Source organism: Neophocaena asiaeorientalis, unplaced genomic scaffold, assembly GCF_003031525.2.
Source record: "Neophocaena asiaeorientalis asiaeorientalis breed wild unplaced genomic scaffold, Neophocaena_asiaeorientalis_V1.1 scaffold258, whole genome shotgun sequence".
NCBI classification, from domain to species: Eukaryota; Metazoa; Chordata; class Mammalia; order Artiodactyla; family Phocoenidae; genus Neophocaena; species Neophocaena asiaeorientalis.
Genome location: NW_020172591.1, coordinates 2,411,183 through 2,433,795, shown reverse-complemented (window position 1 = coordinate 2,433,795; position 22,613 = coordinate 2,411,183). Strand labels below are relative to the sequence as shown.

The window sequence follows — 22,613 nt, the reverse complement described above, 5'->3', positions numbered from 1 at the left end:
GACTTCTAAATCTGTATTGCTAACCTTGACCTCTTTCTTGAGTTCCAGACTAGTATTTTCAAATGCCTCTTCCTCATAATTTGACTTTTCTTCACGGTTCCTTTCATTTGGTCCAAGGCACCACCTGCCTGCTGATCTTCCAGCCTAAAAGTCTCAGGTAAGTTTTGAGTCCCCCCCATCTCTTGTCCCCAAATACAGGAAATTGTCAAGTCCTATATACCCTATATCTGCCACATCTTTTATAACACATTTATCAATTCTCCTATTCTCTTTAACAGTCGTCTTCAACCTCTCATTACTGCTTACTTAAAATAACTCAGTAGTTCAGCTGGTCCTAAAAGATGTACTGCTTAATCAACTATCACTAAAATTGCTCTTATTTTTTTCTAGAAGCTTTAAAGTTTTAGCTTTTACATTTAGATTTATGAATCATTCTGAATAAATTTCTTATCTAAGGTAAGGTACAGGTGGAGGTCCTCTTTTCTTTTTATGTTTGGTTATTTAGCTGATCCATAATGAAGGCTTCAAAGAAGAAAAATGACATGGTCCAGGTTTTGTTTTAACATGGTCAATCTGTCTGCTATTTAAGTGATCACGTGAGACACCTTAGCAAGGAAAACCAACTTCTAAGACATAGTTCCCATTTGTACTTACTACTATCCATTGCTTTTGCTTAGACTCCCCTTCCTTCTGTTACTCCCTGCTTCTATATACTCCCACCATTTCCACTCACTATTTCTGTCTCACCTAGATTATTCCTCCTTGGGTGAAAGGAAGGAGTCAAAGATGCAGAAGAATATGAAGATGGAAGAGAAAGCCATTCATTGATTGGAGAAGGCCGTGGAAGAAATAGCTGGGGATATATTCAGAACACAAGTGACTGATTCAGCTGAGGAGAGAGAATGATACATCTCCGCTAACATTCACCTCTTTACCTTTTTACTCCTGTTATTTCTTTCTCCAGATCCACAAAGCATTATCCTCACAGCAGCTCACCGGTTACCTTGGGCCTCAAATTAGCCCTAAATTGCCTTTTGGTAGCATTCTATACCTAGTTTGCAGAATCTTAAATTTTCACAATTTCAAAAGAAGCCCTAATGGCTGATATTCCTGGAAATAAACATACTACTCCAATGAATACTTGCAATGAATGAAGACGTAAATATTTTAAGAAAAATTATGTGTTAGCACTTGAGAAATGAATACAATGTAAAGCCATAAATGGACCATTTCAAGTTGTTCCTTCTCATAGGCATTGCTGTACACATTTCAAATGACACATGAATTCCTTAACAAAATTCAGGGTTTTTTGTGTTGTGTGTTTCTACCATATAGTACTTTGTATGAATTCTGTGACAGCAACACACTGAATGCATTTTAACTTACTGAAGGGAATTCACAAGAAAACAGTTTTACCCATACCGTTTTAACACTCAAGTAACAACTTCATGACCGGATGAAAAGGTGCTTCTTCTTTCTTCCACTTCAGAAGCAATGCAGGGACAATTTCTAATATGCCCCCTCTGCCACAGCCATACGCTCTGAAACGCAAGCTACAGGGGCAGATGTATAATCTGGGAAATGATCCAAATTCACGACCTCCTTGGAGCCAAGGGTATTGTGTGTGCAGTGTCAGCCCTGGATGCCATACCCAGAAATTCTAATTCATAGAAACAAAGGATGAAATGGCACAGAGAAAGAAGAAGAAAAACAAAAGCCTACTGATTTCTTCATCCACGACAGGCAACAAGCACATCATCTATTGTACTAATGCTTACCAAGCTGGTATGTTCATTCCAGAGAACTAAGGGGGTTTCCTTAATCCTAGTAGACGCTAACAGCAAAGATAAGCTCTTCAGTTACAGGACTACAAGCTGACATCATCTAAATTCTCATGTTGTTCCTTTGCCCAGTCTCAGCACCTATTCTATGGTAACATGTCTTGCATAAATGAGAAGTTGCACAAAAATTATATAAAAGTATCAGAGTTTCTGGACTTCAGAAAGAGAAAAACCAAAGAGCATTTGATGCAAAAAGGAGAACGTATGGAAGGACGGCTTTTGTTGGAATGAACAGGACTGGTTTTGATTTGTTTTAGTACCTAAAGGATCTATCAAACAGCCTTCTCATAAACTACTCTTTGGGTGTGGTCATGACAAGGAATTCACTCTGGAGGGTGTTCTAGGAGTCCAGAAAACAATTCTAATCAGCATCTGATCCATGGCCCACATAGGCAGTGACAACAAATAGCCCAATAAGCCTCTTCTTCCCAACCTCATGACAAGGCAAATCATAATCTGATAAGAGCTCCTTTGTAAACCCTATTTTATTTCTTCCTATAACAATGAATCATTCTAATAATCTCTAGACAGTGTCATAAATCATAGCCTGAAACTACTTTTTACTATGTGGTTTCTTATGAAGGGAATTTTCCATTTCAGACTTTCTCAGCATATTATGGACATCATTCCCAGCTTTGTTCCTATGTCACGTGGCTTTCCATATACTTCTAAAGAGTATTTTGTCAAAAGTAATCCAGACTCAGTGAGATAAAACCATGTCTGGGTGAACATGTGCTTTAATCTGCACTGAGCCCAATGGTTTATTTGAACTCAGCCATTCACGAAGGATAATCATTCATTCTTTCATCCATTCATTCAGTCAGCAATTATTAGACTAGAGACTTCTGCTTCCAGCTATGTATTAATTCTCAAAATCCCGATAATAAAATACAAATAGATCCTGGATAAATTAAAACAAATATACGTTTAAATGCACTGCTTAGCTCATAGGAAATTAAGGGAGATCCTGAAGCAAAGCAACCCTCAATAAGACCTACAACCTTAGTCGAAGGGTAGGCTAAGAAACCTCAACGATCAAATACACTCTCCTCAGCAAAGCGAGTTCAAGAAAATCTCTCTTTACTCTGGTTCTAGAAAGGAAAAATAACAATGAAAACAAACAAAACAAAACAACCCACAAAAAGACAATCTTCATGTCTCTTTGAGAATTTTCAACCACAGGACAACTGTCCTCTTGGAGGTATTAAATCAAGTTTATTTTTCTCTCAATTAATTAAGCTGTCAGCCAAGAAATTATATGAAAGTGGTTCCAGGTTAGTAGTACTCTGCTTGTACCCCAGAAGCAGCAAATCTAAATCTTCTGTGGAGAAAAGCACATGCAAATCAGGCTCCCCCAAATGCTCACACATTAAATCCAACCAAGTATGACATCCTAAAGAGAAATGACCAAATCCACCAAGAAAAAGTCACCGTGGATGAGAATCAGCAGAAACATGAAAGATATGTAGATACAAAATTGGAATTAGAAGACAGACCTGGAGAAATTACTCAGAATGAAATACAGAATCAACGCGACAGAAAAGTATGAAAGAGTGTCTAGGAGACATGGCTGAAGAGTGAGGTCTAACAGACATCTAATAAGAGTTCCACTGGGGAAGAGGCACATTAACATTTATAATTTATAATTTCCCAGAAGTGATGGAAAACATTAATATACAGCCATAGGAGACACATTATATACAAAGAAAGATAATATAAAGAAACCTACAGCAAGACCTAGATGGTAGTGAAAGTAAACATCAAAGACAAAGAGAATTTAAAAGTGTCCAGAGAAAAAACTGATCACTGGTACAGAGAGGCCAATTAAACCAATGGCTGACTTTTCACAGTAGAAGCCAGAAGACAGTAGAAAAAACACCTTCAGTGTGCTGCCAGCATAACACTGTATACTCAACAAAACTAGCTGTCAGAACAAGATGTTTCTTGATAAACAACAGAGTATAATCAATAGACCATCATTAAAGGAATGTCTGAAGAGCATACTTCAGAAAGAAGGAAAATGATCCCAGAAGGAAGATCTGAGGTATAAGAAAGAATGGTAAGAAAAGAAATTGGTAAATACACAGGTGAGTTTGAAAAAATAATAGATACAGAAAACATTAAAATTAATATATAATATGTGAATCAAAAAATAAGAAAGAAAAACATGGAACACACTATAGAAATTGGGAGCGGGTAAGGAGAGCAAAAGTATTCTAAGTTCCTTATATTGTTTGGGAAAAGGATTAAGTATGAACTAATTTTAGATTTTATTAAGTATGCCTGATAAAAGTGAAGTGTATAATTTTCAAATTAATATAAGAAAAAAGTGGGTTTAAAAACAAAATGAAGGGCTTCCCTGGTGGCGCAGTAGTTAAGAATCTGCCTGCCAATGCAGGGGACCTGGGTTCAAGCCCTGGTCTGGGAAGATCTCACATGCCGCGGAGCAACTAAGCTCATGAACCACAACTACTGAATCTGTGCTCTAGAGCCCGTGAGCGACAGCTACTGAGCCTGTGCTCTAGAGCCTGGGAGCCACAACTGCTGAGCCTGCGTGCCACAACTACTGAAGTCCCTGTGCCTAGAGCCTGTGCTCCACAACAAGAGAAGCCACTGGAATGAGAAGCCCGTGCACCGCAATGAAGAGTAGCCCCCACTCGCCGTAACCAGAGAAAACCTGGGCACAGCAACGAAGACCCCACACAGCCAAAAATAAAAAAAAAACAAGAAAACAAAAAAACCCCCAAATGAAACAGGAATTCATTCTAAGAGGACAAGAAGTGACTCATGTATAAAATAATATGATAAACATAAATCTAAATATGCTAGTAATCTCAATACGTGCAAATGTGCCAAATTCCCGGTTACAATTCAGATTGTCAGAACGAACACACACACAAAAAAATTGTAAACCAAGACACACATATAAAACATAAAGACATGGGGAGTTTGAAAGTAAAAATATGCAAAAAGACATACAAGCAAAAGACTTAGCAAATATTGAGCAAAGGATGCCTACTCTGTGCCAGATACTGCCCCTGCACTGGGGCCCAAGGCCTCTGCCTGTGTGCAGCTCACTTCTGTAGGTGAGGAGACAGACAGTGCGTTAAACACACACACGTACACACACACGCACCACAGACTGTGATAACTGCTATTGGGAAGCGAACAGACGAAGTGACAGAAACTGACTTATTCTGCCTCTTTTAGATGGGGTGGTCAGGGAAGGTATATCTGAAGAAAGAACACTTGACCTAAGAACTGAATCAGAAGGAGTCAGCCACGTGAAGGGGAGGGAGATCATTCTGAGCAGAGGGAAGGCATGTGCAAAGGGCCGCAGAAGAGAACAAGTTGGCCTGCTGAACACAGAAAGCAGGCAACCCGGGCCAAGAGTCCTGAAGGAGAGGAACAGTGGGAACAAAGTAAGCAAGGCAAGCAGGGAGATGAGGCTGGCCTTGGGGCTTGTGGTCAGAAATGTGGATTATTTTCTATGAATGGTGGGAAGCCATCGGAGGATTGTAAGCATTTGAGGACATGATTTGTGCCATGTTTGCCAGAGATCCTTTTGGCTCTTGTGGGGAGAATGGAATGGCAGAGAGTATGGGAGTTAGGAGGCTACTGAAGGTATGAGGTGATGGTGGCATGGGCAAGGGTAGGCAGGAAAGCTTTGGGTTGTGTTCCTGTGGGACAAACCTGATTTCCTACTGGATTAATGGGGTAGGTAAAGAAAGGTGAAAAATGAAGACTGACTCTGCATTTGTAAGAGACTGCTTTTCCAGGCTCACACAGAAGGGCACCATGGTATCTGTTATGTTTCCTTCTCTGATGAAGATGGCCTGTTAGAGGCATGTACTTCAAAATATAACTCAAGTTAAACTTGATGGAGAGAAATTCATAGTAAGAAACAGTTGAAGATTTGGACATTTTTTTGCTGAAGGAGCCAGTGTTCAACCAGAATTGAAGGCATCAGTCCATGGACAGAAAATGGGGCCCAGAGAGTGAGTATTATATAGCCCAAGGCCTCAGGGTGCACGTACTTTTCTCAAACCAAGATCTTCTGAGCCTTGCAAAAAAAGCACAATGATGGAAACGGTGGACATGCTGATGGAAACGTACAGAATTCATCACTGTTTCCCAGACCTCAGCAAACTGTGTCATAGGACTTCAGGATAATTTGCCAGGTTCACAAATCATTTTATACTGTTATTTCCTAATATTATTTAAAATCTCATACTTTTTCCACTAATATTTTAGTTTTAAAAATGTAGCCCTATTATAAATAGAAAAATAGTACTTTACGAATACACGTTACTATAGATGCATACTTTTGAAAAAGAAGAAGTGTTTGTCCATATAAATCACTTAAAATAGTTCATCAACCGCTAGGTCACTAGACCAACCGATAGTAACATTTTCTCTGAGTATAACAAGTAAAAAGCCTCCATCACCAGTTTGACACCAACATTTCTAAATCCCTCTGACAACTCCCGGATGGCAATATCATGATACTTCACAAAACTATCTGCTTTTTTCCTCCCTCTTTCTTTGCAGTTGTTGTTTTCCTGGTTGAAAAGGCATGCACATTTACAAAAGAAGGATTAGTTAATAAAAGGGTTTTTATTCAAAAGGTTACTTTCAACAGCTTTGTTCTATTTTGATGGGGTGGAATTTGTAAGTGGTTTTGTGTGTGTGTGCGGTGTCTAATTATCAACAGAGTGTTAATGAGCTTGCATTTGCTTATTTTAGCAAGAAGAAGTAATCTAGGTTGCTTTCAGTTTTCTCTTTAACTTTTACATATTCATCACAAGCCCTCATTATAATTCTGCTTTTATTGGACACAGTTGGGCACCATGAACCTCTAAAAAGCATGAAGTGGGTGCCTTACTGAATAAATTTCAAAGACTACGTTCCTGCCCTCTAGGATACCAAAAATTGACAGGGGAGTTTAGCATTCCCCAAATATGTTTTTCACTGGCACATTTTCCAGCAACCCATAAATGAGGTATCTCATGGTTAAGCCTCTCTCTATTCCCTTCCTCCAGAAATACTTTTGGGCCCCAAATGGGTTCCCAGCGTGACTCTGGGATTCAGCCTCTCATCTCCTTCCCAGAAACTATCCCTTTTCCTGTGGTTCTTCTGTGCATATTCTGTGCCAGTCCCCATGCTAAATCATCTCATGTGTACAACATTTCAATGATTAGATTCAGCATGTGAAATTTTAGTATGTTTGAAAAGTTTTTACTTTTTTAAACCCATAAAGTTTTTCATTACTCAAACTGCACATATAGTCTCAACATAAAAATTCAAATACTACAGATAAAGCAAAAGTCCCCCTTGACCCCCAACCTCATCTTCTTCCTCTAAGTAAGGTAGCCACTGTTACTTTTTCTATGTATTTGCATTTATGTATAAGCACATGGTAGTTTCAGTGTTTGCATTCCTACTGTTGCTACTGAACTGTGAATACCTTAGGGGCAGAATCCACAGTCTACACAGCCTTGTATTTGTGGTACCTGGTCCAGGGTCTGGCACACAGTAAGCATTCAATAAATACTGGTTTAATAAAAGAGTTAACACTGGTTCCTGCCCTTTCATTCAGTAGATAACAGAGTTCTCCTGCCTATATGAGGAAAAGGTAGGCCTTGGGATTATTAATGGTCTAAGGGAGTCATGACTATTGATCAAAGGAGATTTGAGAAGCAGCCTGTGTGGGTCCTTGGGGGTTAACTGGCTCTAGAGCAGAAGTGTGAGCTAGGGCAGGAAAGGGTGAGAGAAGTTAAAAAGTATAAAACCAGAGCCTGGAGACATCTGAAGTTAAACAAGGCTAGATACCAGAGGAGACCTTGGTCTGAGGAAGCTGGGGAGGGTTTTTCAGGGAGGTGGGCCTTCAAAGAGTTCCGCTGGGGCTCTGAGGCATGAAAGAATAAGATATGGTCAGACAGCAGTGGTGAGTAGCGTTGTGAATTGGGAACAAGTGTGATGAGGCAGGGATGGGGTGGAGGGTGACAGTGGCATGAGACAGGCTGCAAGGGCAGATCAAGACAAGGTGATAGAGGGCATGGTATGACTTGTTAAAGGTACTGAAATTTATCCCTGTCGATAGAGCCTAAATACAGGAACAAATGAACATTTTTTTTAAGTAGGCAAAACCCTTCTTGAAATATACTAGTCTTTTAATGCTTCCCCCGCCTCAACCCAGCATTCACTTATGGAACTCATATGTGTGTACACAAACACAAGTTGTGTAAAGTCACACCGCCATTATCAAAGCCAATATATTCTAAAATACTTCTCACCATCAGTTGGCATTGTTATACCTTTATCAGATATTAAACAAACAAAATTTATGCTTTAACATATTTTATGTTATTCAACACAGATTGGGCATTTATTATGTAAAAGCTGATCTTCAGGTGTCTCAAGCTGGGTTTTTTTTTTTGTTCTTTTTACATCTTTATTGGAGTATAATAGCTTTACAATGGTGTGTTAGTTTCTGCTTTATAACAAAGTGAATCACTTATACATATACATATGTTCCCATATCTCTTCTCTCTTGCGCCTCCCTCCCTTCCACCCTCCCTATCCCACCCCTCTAGGTGGTCACAAAGCACCAAGCTGATCTCCCTGTGCTATGCGGCTGCTTCCCACTAGCTATCTATTTTACGTTTGGTAGCGTATATATGTCCATGCCACTCTCTCGCTTTGTCACAGCTTACCCTTCCCCTTCCCCATATCCTCAAGTCCATTCTCTAGTAGGAGGTCTGTGTCTTTATTCCTGTCTTACCCCTACGCTCTTCATGACATTTTTTTTCTTAAATTCCATATATATGTGTTAGCATACGGTATTTGTCTTTCTCTTTCTGACTTACTTCACTCTGTATGACAGACTCTAGGTCCATTCACCTCATTACAAATAGCTCAATTTCGTTTCTTTTTATGGCTGAGTAATATTCCAAACTTGTCCTTCCAATATCATATGTCGGCTGATATTTTGGTGAGAAAAGTTCAGAAGTAAAACACTGCTGGAATGTCTAAACAGCCAATCACTTAACACTGGTATCTAGATTATCCGGAGAAGTTTAAAATAAAAGGTCCTGCAAGCAGGGAGCTATAACCTCTCTGGGTCATTGGAATCAGAGTGTCTCTGTTTTTTTCTCTCCACAACACATTTACACATAAAATAATTTCCTTAGAAGAGTGATTTAAAATTCCAGGTGTCAATGTAAACCTTTCTAAAATAATTACATAGGAACCGAAAAGCTTTGTAGCCCCTGCCAAATCTACTCTTGATATAGGGCTGCCATCATTTAAAGCTAGTAGGGGGCTTCCTACTAGGTGGTGCAGTGGTTAAGAATCCGCCTGCCAATGCTGGGGACATGGGTTCGAGTCCTGGTCCAGGAAGATCCCACATGCCGCAGAGCAAGTAAGCCCATGAGCCACAACTACTGAGCCTGAGCATCTAGAGCCCTTGCTCCGCAAAAAGAGAAGCCACCGCAATGAGAAGCCTGAGCACCGCAACGAAGAGTAGCCCCCGCTCGCCGCAACTAGAGAAAGCCCGCGCGTAGCAACTAAGACCCAACGCAACCAAAAATAAATAAATAAAATAAATAAATTAAAAAAAAAAAAGCTAGTAGGTATAGAGTCCAACAATTTTACTGAAATAGTTTCATTGCAAGAAGTTTACTTAGGAGATCCTAAAGCTAAATACAAAGGAAAGGGGACAGAATTGGTGCTCACAGCTTAACATTTATAGTTATTATGGTTTTGAGAATGTAATTTGTTTTTACCCATGATACATTCAAGTCCATACAATAATATTCTGACTGATGATGGCGTTTCTGTGTAATTTTTAAGTCACTCGCTGTTTTCTGTGGCTCCTACTGTTGTCCCTCTCCAGTTGCACAGCTAGTCCAAAGCTGAGTACAGATAGCTCAGCCTACAGAAAAGTTTTAATGTCAAACATTCACTTTGTACTTATCAACCATCATGTAGTCATTTAATAATATTTTTCACTGTAGATGTTCACTCTGGCATTTAGAAACGCTATTAGAATTGTCAGTTCCAAACCACTGTTTTCCAAATGTACAAGACACATATTCCCCATGGATGGTGAAGTTTGAGAGAGTTCAGCCACATTTGAAGAATTTGACATATATAGAAATAGGCTCGTCTCTTTATAAAATTATTTTTACTTTGTTCAAACAGTTAAAACTTTAGAAACTATACATTTTCTAAATCAATGCACACTTAAGCACAGTAAATTTTATCTCCAAAGATAAGCTGTTGAGTTCTGAATTATGAGACAGGATAATAAAAATTTTCATTGCTGAGAAATGTGTAATATCAATATCAATATATAAGGGCATAGGGGAAAAGTATGTACCGAATACACCATATCAACAAATGTCTACTGGAGCTCAGAATAGAATAATTTGTCCTGTACATTTATATTTAGGGGAAAAATAAATAAACACCATAATAAAAATATAAACTATAATGAATAGCAACCACAAACAGATACAGACTTTGTGACAAAGTCTGTAATAAACTTTGAACAAAGTACCTACTTTTTGTATATAGAAGCTTATTCAATTCTGGTGGGTTTCAATGAGAGAAGCTGAAAAGACAAAAGACCAGAGCTGTGCTAAATTATTCTTTCTGTTATCCATGCTGGGTTTGGGGAAATTTTGAGCATTTTAATGATAGTTTAGGTTATTAAATCAGGCAAAACTGGTAGCAATGGTGTTTGAATTCACAAAGCAAGAGGTTGCTGAAGTAGAAGTCAACAGGTCTGACCAGCTGGGCCTTTGGTCGGGGGTGATTTTCCCTGTCTAGGTATCAATCTACCCTTTAAAATAAGTTGGTTGTATTAGACATATATAACTATCCACTTAGTCCTAACTTTCTATAATTTCACCATAAATAGAGAATTGAAAATATAACTGCAAAAGATAAGAACATTTTGTTCAGGGGAAAACTGTAGCTCATTTGCAACTCAACCCTTGAATGCAGTGAATATGTGCATGTGGAGGTGTAAATATATTGTTTCGTAGTATCCCATCCAATTTTGCTTCAATGACTTAAACACATCCCAACATGGGCTACCTATTATCTATAGTGTTTCTTATTTTCTTGACCAGCCTATTGACCAACCGTACAATGCCATTACGTACAGACTTTGACATCATCAAGAAAATTGAGACCATTAACATCCTTAATTTCTTACCCCCTCTACCTACAAATTTATCTGTACTACATGCAGCCCTGCCACTTTCCCTTCAATCCTGGCTCATCCTCTTCAAAGCCAACTGCTATAAAACTATACTCTTAATCATATCCCTTTAAAAATGTCCTCTTTCCTCATTCTTCATTCTCTTACAAATGTCTCTTTCTTCTCAGTCAACAAACTTGGTCCTGTGTTTCTCATTAACATGAAATAGAATACCACCACCAACAAAAGACAACTTCTCTTCTCTACATACATCTCTCTTTTCTTCTCTTAATATTAAGCTTCTGGAAAGATCATCTATCCTTGTTTCCACCTCCCATTCCTCCTCAAGCCACTTCCTTTCGATCCTGCTCTTCTGTTTCCTGTCCAGCAGAGATGATTACCCATGGCCATTTCTCGGTTTCCAAATCCAGTAAAATTTAAGCATCTTCTCAAAACTTGTAACCTTGGGACCGTTTCCTCCTGGAATATCTTCATCTCCTCATCCTTCAGAGACAGGATCTCTTTATAAAAAATCATTCATCCAGGCCACCACTGAGTCATAACTGGCCCAAGCCTTTTTTCTATTTACCAAAGAGTGAGGATTGATTCTCTTGGCAACTGCAAAGCCATCTAAACAAACTAGGTGCATCACTCCTGACACCCTTAGTCATTTCCCAAGATGTGAGCCCTTTGGTCATCTACTCCTTCCTGTGCTGTAGTCTTACACCACTCTGTCCATCTCCCTGTGACTCACCATCCCACTCTGCCCTCCAGCCCAGAATCCTCCACCTTGCCTCCTCGAATCTCCCCTATCCTCCCATGGTTGACAAAATGCTGTTCACTTCCAACCCCTTCTCTGAAAATTCCCCTTCCTTTTAGCCTTCATTGAAATCTAGCTCTCCACCAAGAAATCTGCTTCTCCTGCAGCCCTCTCATTTGAAGCTGTTCTTTCCCAGGGTTGGGAGGGGGCTCAGCTATCTCCTTATTTTACATTTCCATGTTCAGGTACATTGTTTCTCTACCCTTATATAAAATCCTGACTCTTTCAGAGCTAACGCTATCCTGCCACACTTCCTTCTACTCCTCTTATCATTCCTTCTATCACCTTTACCCTCACATCATTAATACATGAACACTGCCACATAGCTTATGGGTTCCCTCTCTGTCTACTCTATTTTCATCTTATCACTGTTGTCATCAAAGGTACTTGCCTCAAGAAACCATTGGCCCAAGGAGGATAAGAGACACAGGCAGAAAACCTGGACCTGAACTACAGGTTAGAGCCAAGCCTGGCCAAACACTTCTGAGATCGGCAAGTCCCAGCCCACCTGAAGATACGTGATCAAGAAATAAGTGTTAACTGTTGGTTTTATTACGTAGCATGGTTATAGCAAGAGTTGACTGATACACTGATAATCAAATTGGATCTTCTCTCTCACTTACCCACTAAGTTTGATTAAAAAACAAACAAACAACAAAATTGAAGGCTTTATTCTCTAAATCATACTTTTCTTTCCTTAATTTCATCACTTAAATTTATGCCCACAGCATCTCTTATCTGGACTATTGCAGTGGTCTTTTAACTATTCTTGCCTTTAAAAAAAAAATCCTTTCAAGTCCCCACAACCAGAGTGGTATCACTAGACTATAAAACTGACCACTCCCCTCCTTTAATCTGTTTAGATTCTCTGAGCCTGTAGGATAAAATTCACATTCTTTCATTTGGTAGGCGTTCCCCATGATCTAATCTCTGCCTTCTTGCTTAACCTCCTAGCGTGTCACTCTCCCCTTTGCACTCCTGCCATGTCGAATTGTTTACAGTTTCTGGAACACACCATGAAGTTTCATGTTTTCACAACTTTCCATGTGCCTGGAAAGTGTTAGCTCAGTGACCTTTTCTATTCCTCAAACTTCTATTTATCTTTCAGATGCTGCTATGGAAGCACTTCCTTTCTGACACATGTCACTTTGTATCTCCAGCGCTTAAAACTTAATACCTGTTACAGAGTGGGTATTTAATAGACATGAGTGGAACAGAAATAATTTTGAAAGTTGATTTATAAAAAAATGTAGTATCTATTTACTCATGAAATTTAGAAATGCACACACCTACACCATATTTGAATAGTAAATAACCTTATCTCACGATATATTTCTTTCTAATTTGATTTGATTCTTTGAAATTTAGAGGATAGCTTAATCACTAACATTTTGCAATACAGGAGACACTAAGGTTGCTTCATAATCAAGTTTCTATATAAAGAATCCTAGATGTATCATAATTTTTTTCTAATGAAAACATCCTGAATCCCATGGAAATGTAAACCAAGGCTGAAGCATGTGGGAAATGTATACTTTTTTTGTGTCTAAAGCTATAGTTATCCAACATAACACATGACAGAAGCTTAGAAAATACCCAGTAAAAATGTTTGTCCAAATAGATAACCGTGCAGTATTACCTTAGCCAACTGATGAGGAAAGAAAGAGTTCAAATCCACTACCCACTTACTCTATGATTTTAGTTCCTCATCAACAATAACAATGAAAAGTCCTAAAAAACAGTAATTCAATTAGAAGACTCAGATATGAAAAGTGATCATGGTTGGTGCTCCAAAAATTAAATGCATATTTTAACTTAGATATTCTATAAAAGTATGGAACACTAAGACTCAACGAAAGTTATGAAATGTCATTTAATAACCCATTACTCTTAAAGTGACTATCCAATCACCTTATGTTTTGTCTTTTCTTTTGCAAAGATTCAGCAATTTCTTTAGCTACATTCGAACATTCTAGATTTGAAGTTTACACACAATGCATCTCTTTATTTATTTATTTGGCCATGCTGTGTAGCACGCAGGATCTTGTTCCCCGACCAGGGATCGAACCTGTGCCCCCGGCACTAGGAGCGCAGAGTCTTAACCACTGGACTGCCCGGGAAGTCCCTACACACAATGCATTTAAAGCAGAATGTATGTTCTGTCAAGTTAGCAACTCGCATATTAAGCTCTCAGCCTTTGCTGTAAGACACGTATCACATGCACGTTTCCTATAACTTATGTATAATATGTGTACATCACATGCATATTTTTTTCATACATCTCTTGGCCCACACATTCACGTGCACATGCATGCCGAGAAACAAAGGCACAAATGATCAGATTTGATGTTCTTCTCCTGCTCACTGAACTACCGTAGAGAAATTACACCTACTGTGTTCCTGGTTTAGCTAGTTGAGGTTATAAAAGGTAAGTAATGATTTATAGAATATCTTGATATGTGTGTCATGCCTTCCAACTAGACTGTGTCTTACTCCTATATTCTTCTCAGTTCCTGAGATTGTGAGGTGTTAGGCTCACGCTGGTGGAATATAAAGTGTCCAAATTCATGGGCTCTGCCACAATCGCATCTGGGTTTCTATCCTAACCCTAAGAGTTACCAACTGGGAGAACAAGGACTTATGCCTTGAGCTTCAGCTTCTTCATTAGCAAAATGTGTTGAGATACCAGCCGTACTTAGTGGCTGCAAGGCACCTCAGCTGGAGAGATGTCCCCCTAGATTGTTAATGGATACTTACTCATTAATTAATAAACTCATCTCAGAAAAGGTCTGGACTTACTGCCAACCATTACTTTTACAGACTTGCCTGTTTTACAGTTATATAGACAGGTGTTTGAGACTATAAGGAATTTAAATAGAAATAGGAAAGCTTTTTAGTCCATTTTGCTAATTAATATGTCAGAGCTCATAAAGAAGGACTCATCATCGGCTTTCTTCAGTACTGCATCATCTTAAAGAGCTGGGTCAGCAAAGATCTCTGTAGACAGTCAATACATATTAAAACCATTCTAAGCAATAAATCAAAACAAAAAAATATGAAGGCATGTTTTAAAAAAGTAAAATTTATAAGTCCTTTCTGTCTGAATGCTGAGGAGCATTAAACTATTGGCTTAAGTGTCAGTTCAGTACATAGGGAAAAAAAGGACTCCTTCTTGGACATACTTTATGAGTCTGTGTATAGCTAAAATTAAAGCATAATGAAAAAAAAAAGGCTATGGCAAATCTGATGTCATTTTTCTCTGGATTCTAATGTTTCCTCAGAATATTTGTCATTTTAAAAAATGGTTTTATTGTTTAAAATATACATTTTGCTGAAGTTATTTCCCCTGTGCATTGCTAGGATTTGAGTTTTGTCAGAATTCAATTAGTGAGGTAGTTAGGGAAAAAGGTGAAAGACAGTTTTTTGGTTTTTCAAAGCTCTCTGAAACTTATGATTTTTTTTTTTTTTAAAGGAGCCAAACAAAAAGCATTTTGCTCCTAACTTCTCTATGGTAGGTCTCACCATCCCATAAACATTAATACCTCTTATATGTGGAAGAGGACCCCATAAGATTATAAACAGGAGTACCAGCCTGCCATTTTCCTTGCCAAGGTATGAGATGCAATGTACTGCCAGGCGTAGCCCGTGAGATAGATTATTAGAGAAATCTCAAGAATACTGGATTGATTCCAGCAGAGGTGAGGGAATACTACATTTTGGGCCAAAAATGTTAGAAAGATTTATCTTACCTAAGACTTTGATTTGATCTGAGCTCTGAGGAATCAACCATTTAAAGAATAAGCCAAGGAAATGGTGCCAAAAATATTGTCACAAATTTGGGAAGTACCCAAGCCAGACCAACAGATGGAACTTGGCATGAAATGGCTCTCTACACACTAAGTAGCTGACTCAGAAGAAATTTTAACTCAGATGCATTTATTAAAATGTTGAATATCATCCTAAATAAGAGGATGGATGATAGATTTAGGTCAGCACATAAAATTTAATTTAACTTCCTGATGATCTTGGATAGTGGGAAAGGGGCCCACATTTCTATGATTAAAAAGAGACAGAGGGAGATACTCTTTCTTCTTAGCAAAAGAGATATCACTTTTTCACCTGAAAATTCTGGAGAAAGGATTTGGGGAAGAGAAAGGTGAAACAAAAAAGAAGCTGACATTGGCGAGATAAGTACGAATGATCAGGGCACGTTGCACATTACAATCTAAACTGGCACTTGCTTAGTGGTCTAGACTGTAGCAGATGGAGACTATAGTTCTATATTAGGTGAATGTTAAAAATGACTGAACAGGTTGCCAGAATCAAAAGGACCCTTAATTCTCTTTCACTGTCGTCACTACCAAAGCCTAACGGGAAAATGCTCTACCCAAGTGTAGCCCACACAAGGAGTTGCACTTCATGGGAGGGATGGGTTCTTGAGGAGCATTATAATTCAAGACCTTAATAGCATCTTTTTCTTTCATGCTGCTTTTTATTTTCTCAGTACTGTCTCTAACGTTTTATAGAGTGCTCTCATTTAAGTCTAGAGCTCACAATTTAAGTCTAGAGCTCACAATTTGAGCCCTCTTCACTGTGTTTTATCGTATGCCACTTTGTCTCCAAAGTTATCAACTTTCTGGCTGTTTTCAGCGTTTGCCCCGGTTCCACAGAAAGCCAATGAAGAATTTGATGATGTTGTGATAGAATATAAAAGTACTTAAAATATAAGAATAGTGAATATTGCAATAATAGTTCATTAGTAACAAAAATCTTATTTAAAACATCTGATGTATTTCAACAGTTTGATTCATGGGATATGAAGACCATTAGTATTATTTCTATTACCAGCTAAAATAACTCTGCCATGTGAACCTTACAGTTAACCTGACTGATAGCTTTAAAATTATGCCAGTTTTAACATTTTTCTTTTAATTTGGAAGATTATTTCAATTTTTACGTTTAGAGTACTTCTTTCCTAATATCTTTATTTCACACTACATCAAAACATATCATTAAAATTTACCTAAAATACTATACCAATATACCAAGATAATGTTTGCCTTTAAAAAGAGTGACAATAATATTTACTTACTGGCTAACAGTAGTTTGTTTGGAAATGAAGTAAGATTAGAGTAAGATTTGACTTCCCAGAAAAAGCCAGAAAGTTTATTATTTGTTTTCAAACACCAAATTGATACACATTCTAAAAAAAATGCTTCTACTTCTTACCTTGAAGCCCATCCCAGTATGTAAATAGGTTTTTATCTTCAAGTATTAATATGCGTAAGAGAGCTAAGGACAAGAAGTACCAGGCATGGGAACAAGCAGCGTGTGGCAATTTATCACTCCCTCAGAAATCTTTTCTTTCACAGTGATCTAACCTCTTAGGCTCTTTATAGGGGCAGAAAAGAAAACATCTAAGAGTTGTGAACTAGACCTTCCCTGCTGTTATCACTAGTGAATCTGGAGAAAGAAGAAAAGGAAAAAAAAATCATAATCTTGTCCTGCAACATGATGGAAGTAATGAGGCATCAAGGCCACTTACTGCTGAGAACATAATTGGCCCATAAACACAGGAGATGCTTGGTGATGGGAACGACTTCTTTGTTTTAGACACGAAGGGATGCCAACAAATCATAACCCTCCTGTTGTTTGGAGTGGCGTTTCTAAGAGTAAAATGGATAGTTTCCCCCCAAATAATGCACCCTTACAAGAAAAGGATTACTGCTGTATTTACTAGCTTAGTAGCTTTAAGTGTTTTCAACTAATGTGAATAAATGATGCTGAAGAAAGGGCAAAGGAATAGAAGGTAGGTCATTTGGCAATGAAGGAAAAGCTTGGATTTTAGACCTGAAGGTATCTCACACAAAGCAGAGAAAGAACCTGGAGACCCTCAGAGTCCTTGTGGACTTCCTAGGGCACCTCCAGGGAGCTCATTCATGAGTCTAAAGAAAGAGAATACAGTCATCTCAGGCCCAGTCCCCTGTGAAGACAGGCAAAAAAAAAATGATTCTCTTTTGAGAAGGAAGAAATGGCCACGTTTTTCTTATTCTGGAATTCTTTGTCCTGCCACTTTAATGCGAGAGTCATCATGGAAAAGAATTTCAAACTTTCTTGGGTTTTCTTTGTAATTTTTTGTTATTCTAAGTGTTCAGCTGGCATACAGGTTAAAGATTTGGGGTTTTATAATTATTTTTTTGGAAACCTTTCTTCCTCCTTCTCAAACATTTCAGTCAGCATACATTATGCCACTATACAAACGGCCAAGCAATAATTCACCTTTGTGGAAGTCAGAGACATCTCATGTATTAATTAGCAAGTCTTTCAGTGATGAGTGGATGGAAACAGGTTCCATCTGCTACTCAAACACAGCCAGAGATTTCCAGGAAGGAGAATATAAAGTCAGTTACAAGGAATTTCTTACCCGATTTGTGTCCAGCCAATGAATGGACTTTGCTTTCATCTGGCACTGCAAAGAAATTAAAGAGACAAGGATCAGACCTGCTTGTAAATCAGCCATTTTTTGAACAATAAATTAATATAGATTTGTAATAAGTGAAATCTTTTACTGGCAAAGATTTGAGAAAACATTTTCCCCGGACTGCCTGGGGCACCTCAATTCTATTAATTTAAAGACAGGTATGAAGAAATATATGTACATTAAACCTTCAGTGAATAGAATTTCATTCTTTTAAAAATTTCTAGGGCTTCCCTGGTGGCGCAGTGGTTGGGAGTCCGCCTGCTGATGCAGGGGACACAGGTTCGTGCCCCGGTCCGGGAGGATCCCACATGCCGCGGAGCGGCTGGGCCCGTGAGCCATGGCCACTGAGCCCGCGCGTCCGGAGCTTGTGCTCCGCAACGGGACAGGCCACAACAGTGAGACGCCCGCGTACCGCAAAAAAAAAAAAAAAATTTCTAATGCTTTCAGTTCTTTTAACTGGGCTGTTGTTTCTGTATCCACAAAAACTGAAAAAACTCAAGAATCTAGAGCTGTATAATATATAATAAAACTCTTTGAGCATGACAGCAATATATCTAATCCCCAAGGATCAGACTTCTATATATGGACAAAATGGAGCAAAAGGGAACAAACTTACAATTCCTCCTGAAAAAAAATTTCTAAAATAGACAAAACACGAAACAATGGCATTCAAGAGATTAGACATCAGGCAACAGAGGACAGTGACCCTTGAGAGGTGGAAAACAGGTGGGGTGACTCCTGCCACTGCTCCAGCTTACTGTCTAGAGAAAGTTTCCAGGTTGTGGTGCAGGAAGGGGAACACAGGCAGAGCCCAGGGATATTCCAGCCTGAGGACATGAAGCTGGAGGCCCAGGGAAACCAAGGCAGACAGAGTTTAGGTCAGAGAATTGGAGAGAAGAGAGGAATACAGAAATCTTTCTGAGATCTGCAAAGGATCCCCTCAGGTATTTAATTAATTGCTGATGATCACATGCATGTGAGGAAACTACCCAAGACCTGGGACAGAACCGCCCCAAAGGGGAAAGAGCACAGTGTCCAAAGTTTACACAAGGTTGGGAATAAAGTTCCTATTCCCAATACCCAGAGTGAAAAACTTCAAAATTCAGGGGCATCCATTAGAATAGGAAGAAGAATCTTGCTTCAGCAGTGGATAAAATTTTAGATGAACACAGCTCTGATGAAATGGATATGATTTTGAAAGCCACAAATTACCAAGGCTTATATAGGAAGAAAGAGATAATCTAACAGCCCTATAGTTTGTTTTTTAATCGATTTATATTGAAAGTTAAAAACTTTCCCAGAAAGAAAACTCTAGACCCAGCTGATTTCCTGATGAATTCTACCAAACATTTAAGGAAGAAATAATACCAGTTCTACAGAAATTCTTTCAGAAAATTTAGAGGAGGGAATATTTCCCAACTCATTCTATGAGGCTACAATTACCTTGATGTTAATATCAAGCAAAGACGTTACATGAAAGCTACTAACCAATATCTCTCATGAACAAAGAGGCCAAGTTCTAAATCCTTAAGCAACTCTGCATGGATTATCACTTCAATATTCAACAACAGCTGTCCAATATTCACCATATATATATAACTGATTCATTTTGTTGTGAATCTGAAACTAACATACCATTGTAAAGCAATTATACTCCAATAAAGATGTTAAAATAAAAAAAAATATTCACCATATGTCATTGTCTACATTAGTCTATAAAACTCTGGTGGCTCAAGGGTGGAAGCAAGGTGAGTGGAACTCTGCCAACAAGGGGGACCTCTTCCATTTTCCCAAATACGAGATTGGTCTCAGAGTAATAAGCTCCTCCTTCCTTTACCTACAACATTCAGTCATATTTCATTGACCCAGTTATTATACAAAAATCTTCCTAAATCTTCCCACACCCACCTAGCACTCCTTTCCTAAGCTATTTCTTTATTTTCTAGACAAGAGCACTACGTGTTTGTGATTTTCCTGGTATTAACTGCTTAAAAATCTTGTTGGACTCTTCTTCGTGTTTCCAGTTGGAGATGTCAATCCATATGTATCAGGCTCCAATTGTGGGCCAAATTCTGTCTTTCCCAGGTCTGAAAAAATATACAGTGGAATCTATAGAACAAATGAAAAAATATTGGAAAACAATGATGGTGACTAAAAAAATAATACTAGAAGCTAATACCGAGCACTTGTAATATACAAGTTCTACCCTATACTCTTTATAGCTATTAATTCATTTAATGCTCACAGTAACCTGTAAAGATAGCTATTATTATCTTTACAGATAAAGAAACTGCAGCATATCTTGTAAGCGGAGGAGCCAGAGCTTAAACATGGCACTTTTAATCACTCTACTATACTTGTGATGAATCATAGAAGCGTTGTTATATTTTTCAGATTATTGATAACATGAATTAAATGTACGAAAACACTTGACAAACACCCGTATTTAAGAACACTATTACCCTTTTAATTTGAATATGTTATTAATAGAAATCTTTCTATGTTGACCAATATGAACAAGTGTTAGCTATAAATTTGTTTAACATGTTCAGAAATCTACAGTTCTAATAGGTTCAAGCTGAAATAATTCATCTCCATTACACAGATAAGAAATCATCTGTCTGAGTTAAAATCTTGACTTAGATACTTACTGGTTACCTGCAATTTACTTTAACTTTCTGTGCCTCAATCTCATCATATATAAAATGAGGTTGATATTGCTTTCCCTGTAGGTTTAGAGTGAAGATTATTTTTGTAAGTTTATGCAAAATACTTAGAAGATCACATAGTAAGTGCTTAATAAATATCAGTTATTAGATCATTAACGATAAACTAAATAGAGTTAATTTACATTAGATGTTACAGAATAACATGATAGCTAATAATGGGACAGATGTGGATTGAATTCAAGATTTATCAGGCAAGTTACTAAGCTCCTTTAAACCTTAGTTTCCCCATGTGAAAAATGAGATCCAAACACTGTACAAGGAGTTGTGAGAACTGAATGAAATAAATTTTAAAAAGCACTTAGCACAGTTCCAAGTACATGTTTCTCAATAAATGAAAACTTTTGATAAATGGAAACTGAGAGCGGTAAAGGTTGTGAATTTAATGATGGCGGTGGTGCTTATGATTTCACTTGCCTAGGACTATAAAGGAATAGGCAGGGCACAAGGTACTTTCAATTGCTATCTCATGGATAATCCAATACCCACAGCAGGTTTTACCTCCCGGTTTACATGGCTCCCAGTTCATCTTGTAGTGGAAGAAAGGCAAAGGAAATATGGTATTCAGACTACATACATGATTTTATTTTGTGCAGTTATTCTGAAAAAGGAATTCACACAAGGGTAGGATCTTATTTTTTGTTTTTGTCTTTTTTTTTTTTTTTAACAGACATAAGTTATTCCATTACATCTAAGGCAATTTAAGTACTACAAATTCCCTTGCCATGTTAGGTTGAACATGGTAACTTAACTTTTGGGCTGAATACTATCTACTATTTTTAGTAGGAATACTAATTATTTTAATTGACAATTTGAAATTCTTTAGAACACTACGAAACTATTACAATAAACAGTGTAGAACATCCAAATGGGTGATGGGCATAAAAATTAGGGGTCTTTCTCCAAAATATTCACTGACACAGATGTCTATCTTGAGGACAGAAGATAAATGAATAAGCATCATAGAAAACAGAGGGAACTGTAATGACTTAATTAATAGAATACATTTTACTTAAAAGGTTAAATTGGGAACAATCGTCTTTTATGCACATGCTTAGTGCTGGGAAGTGATTTAAATAACAGTAGCAAGTGAGAAAATGAGGTAAAATTATACACACCACCAAGCTTTTTTAAAAAATGACAAGTGTTATAATTAATACTCAACTTCTTTTATAACTCATATTACCTTAAAGCTACTATAAAGTTTCCTCTCAGGGCTGGAGCTTAAGTCTAGTCATTTCCTGCATATTATTTAGATAGCACAGCAGTTGCAACAGTAGCAACATTAATATGATAGCTATGTCATTTTAAACAAAGAGCTTATTTACAAGAGGTTGAAAATGAGTGAGCCCGGTGTGGGAAAGGTCTATCATTCCAAAATGGTAAGTAAGGTACCAAAAGTGTCAAGTAAGAGAGGGTTGATGGAGCAGGAACCAAAATTTCTTGTTCTGGTTCTAATGACAGATTGTTTTCTCTTCCTTTCTTTCTTCTCCCCACCTCTCCCTCCCTCTCCCCTTTCCTCCTCCCTCCCTCC

The 22,613-nt window shown here is 38.0% G+C and overlaps 1 protein-coding gene across 1 annotated transcript in view; it reads right to left on the bottom strand.

Annotated features, from left to right (window-relative positions):
- The window catches only part of PARD3B (par-3 family cell polarity regulator beta), a 1,021,377-nt gene that overhangs the window by 360,103 nt on the left and 638,661 nt on the right, over positions 1–22,613 (bottom strand). Inside the window, exon 16 of the mRNA XM_024738381.1 lies at positions 18,297–18,341. Within this exon, the coding sequence (XP_024594149.1) occupies positions 18,297–18,341 (45 nt within the window). The remainder of the gene's footprint in view (positions 1–18,296; positions 18,342–22,613) is intronic.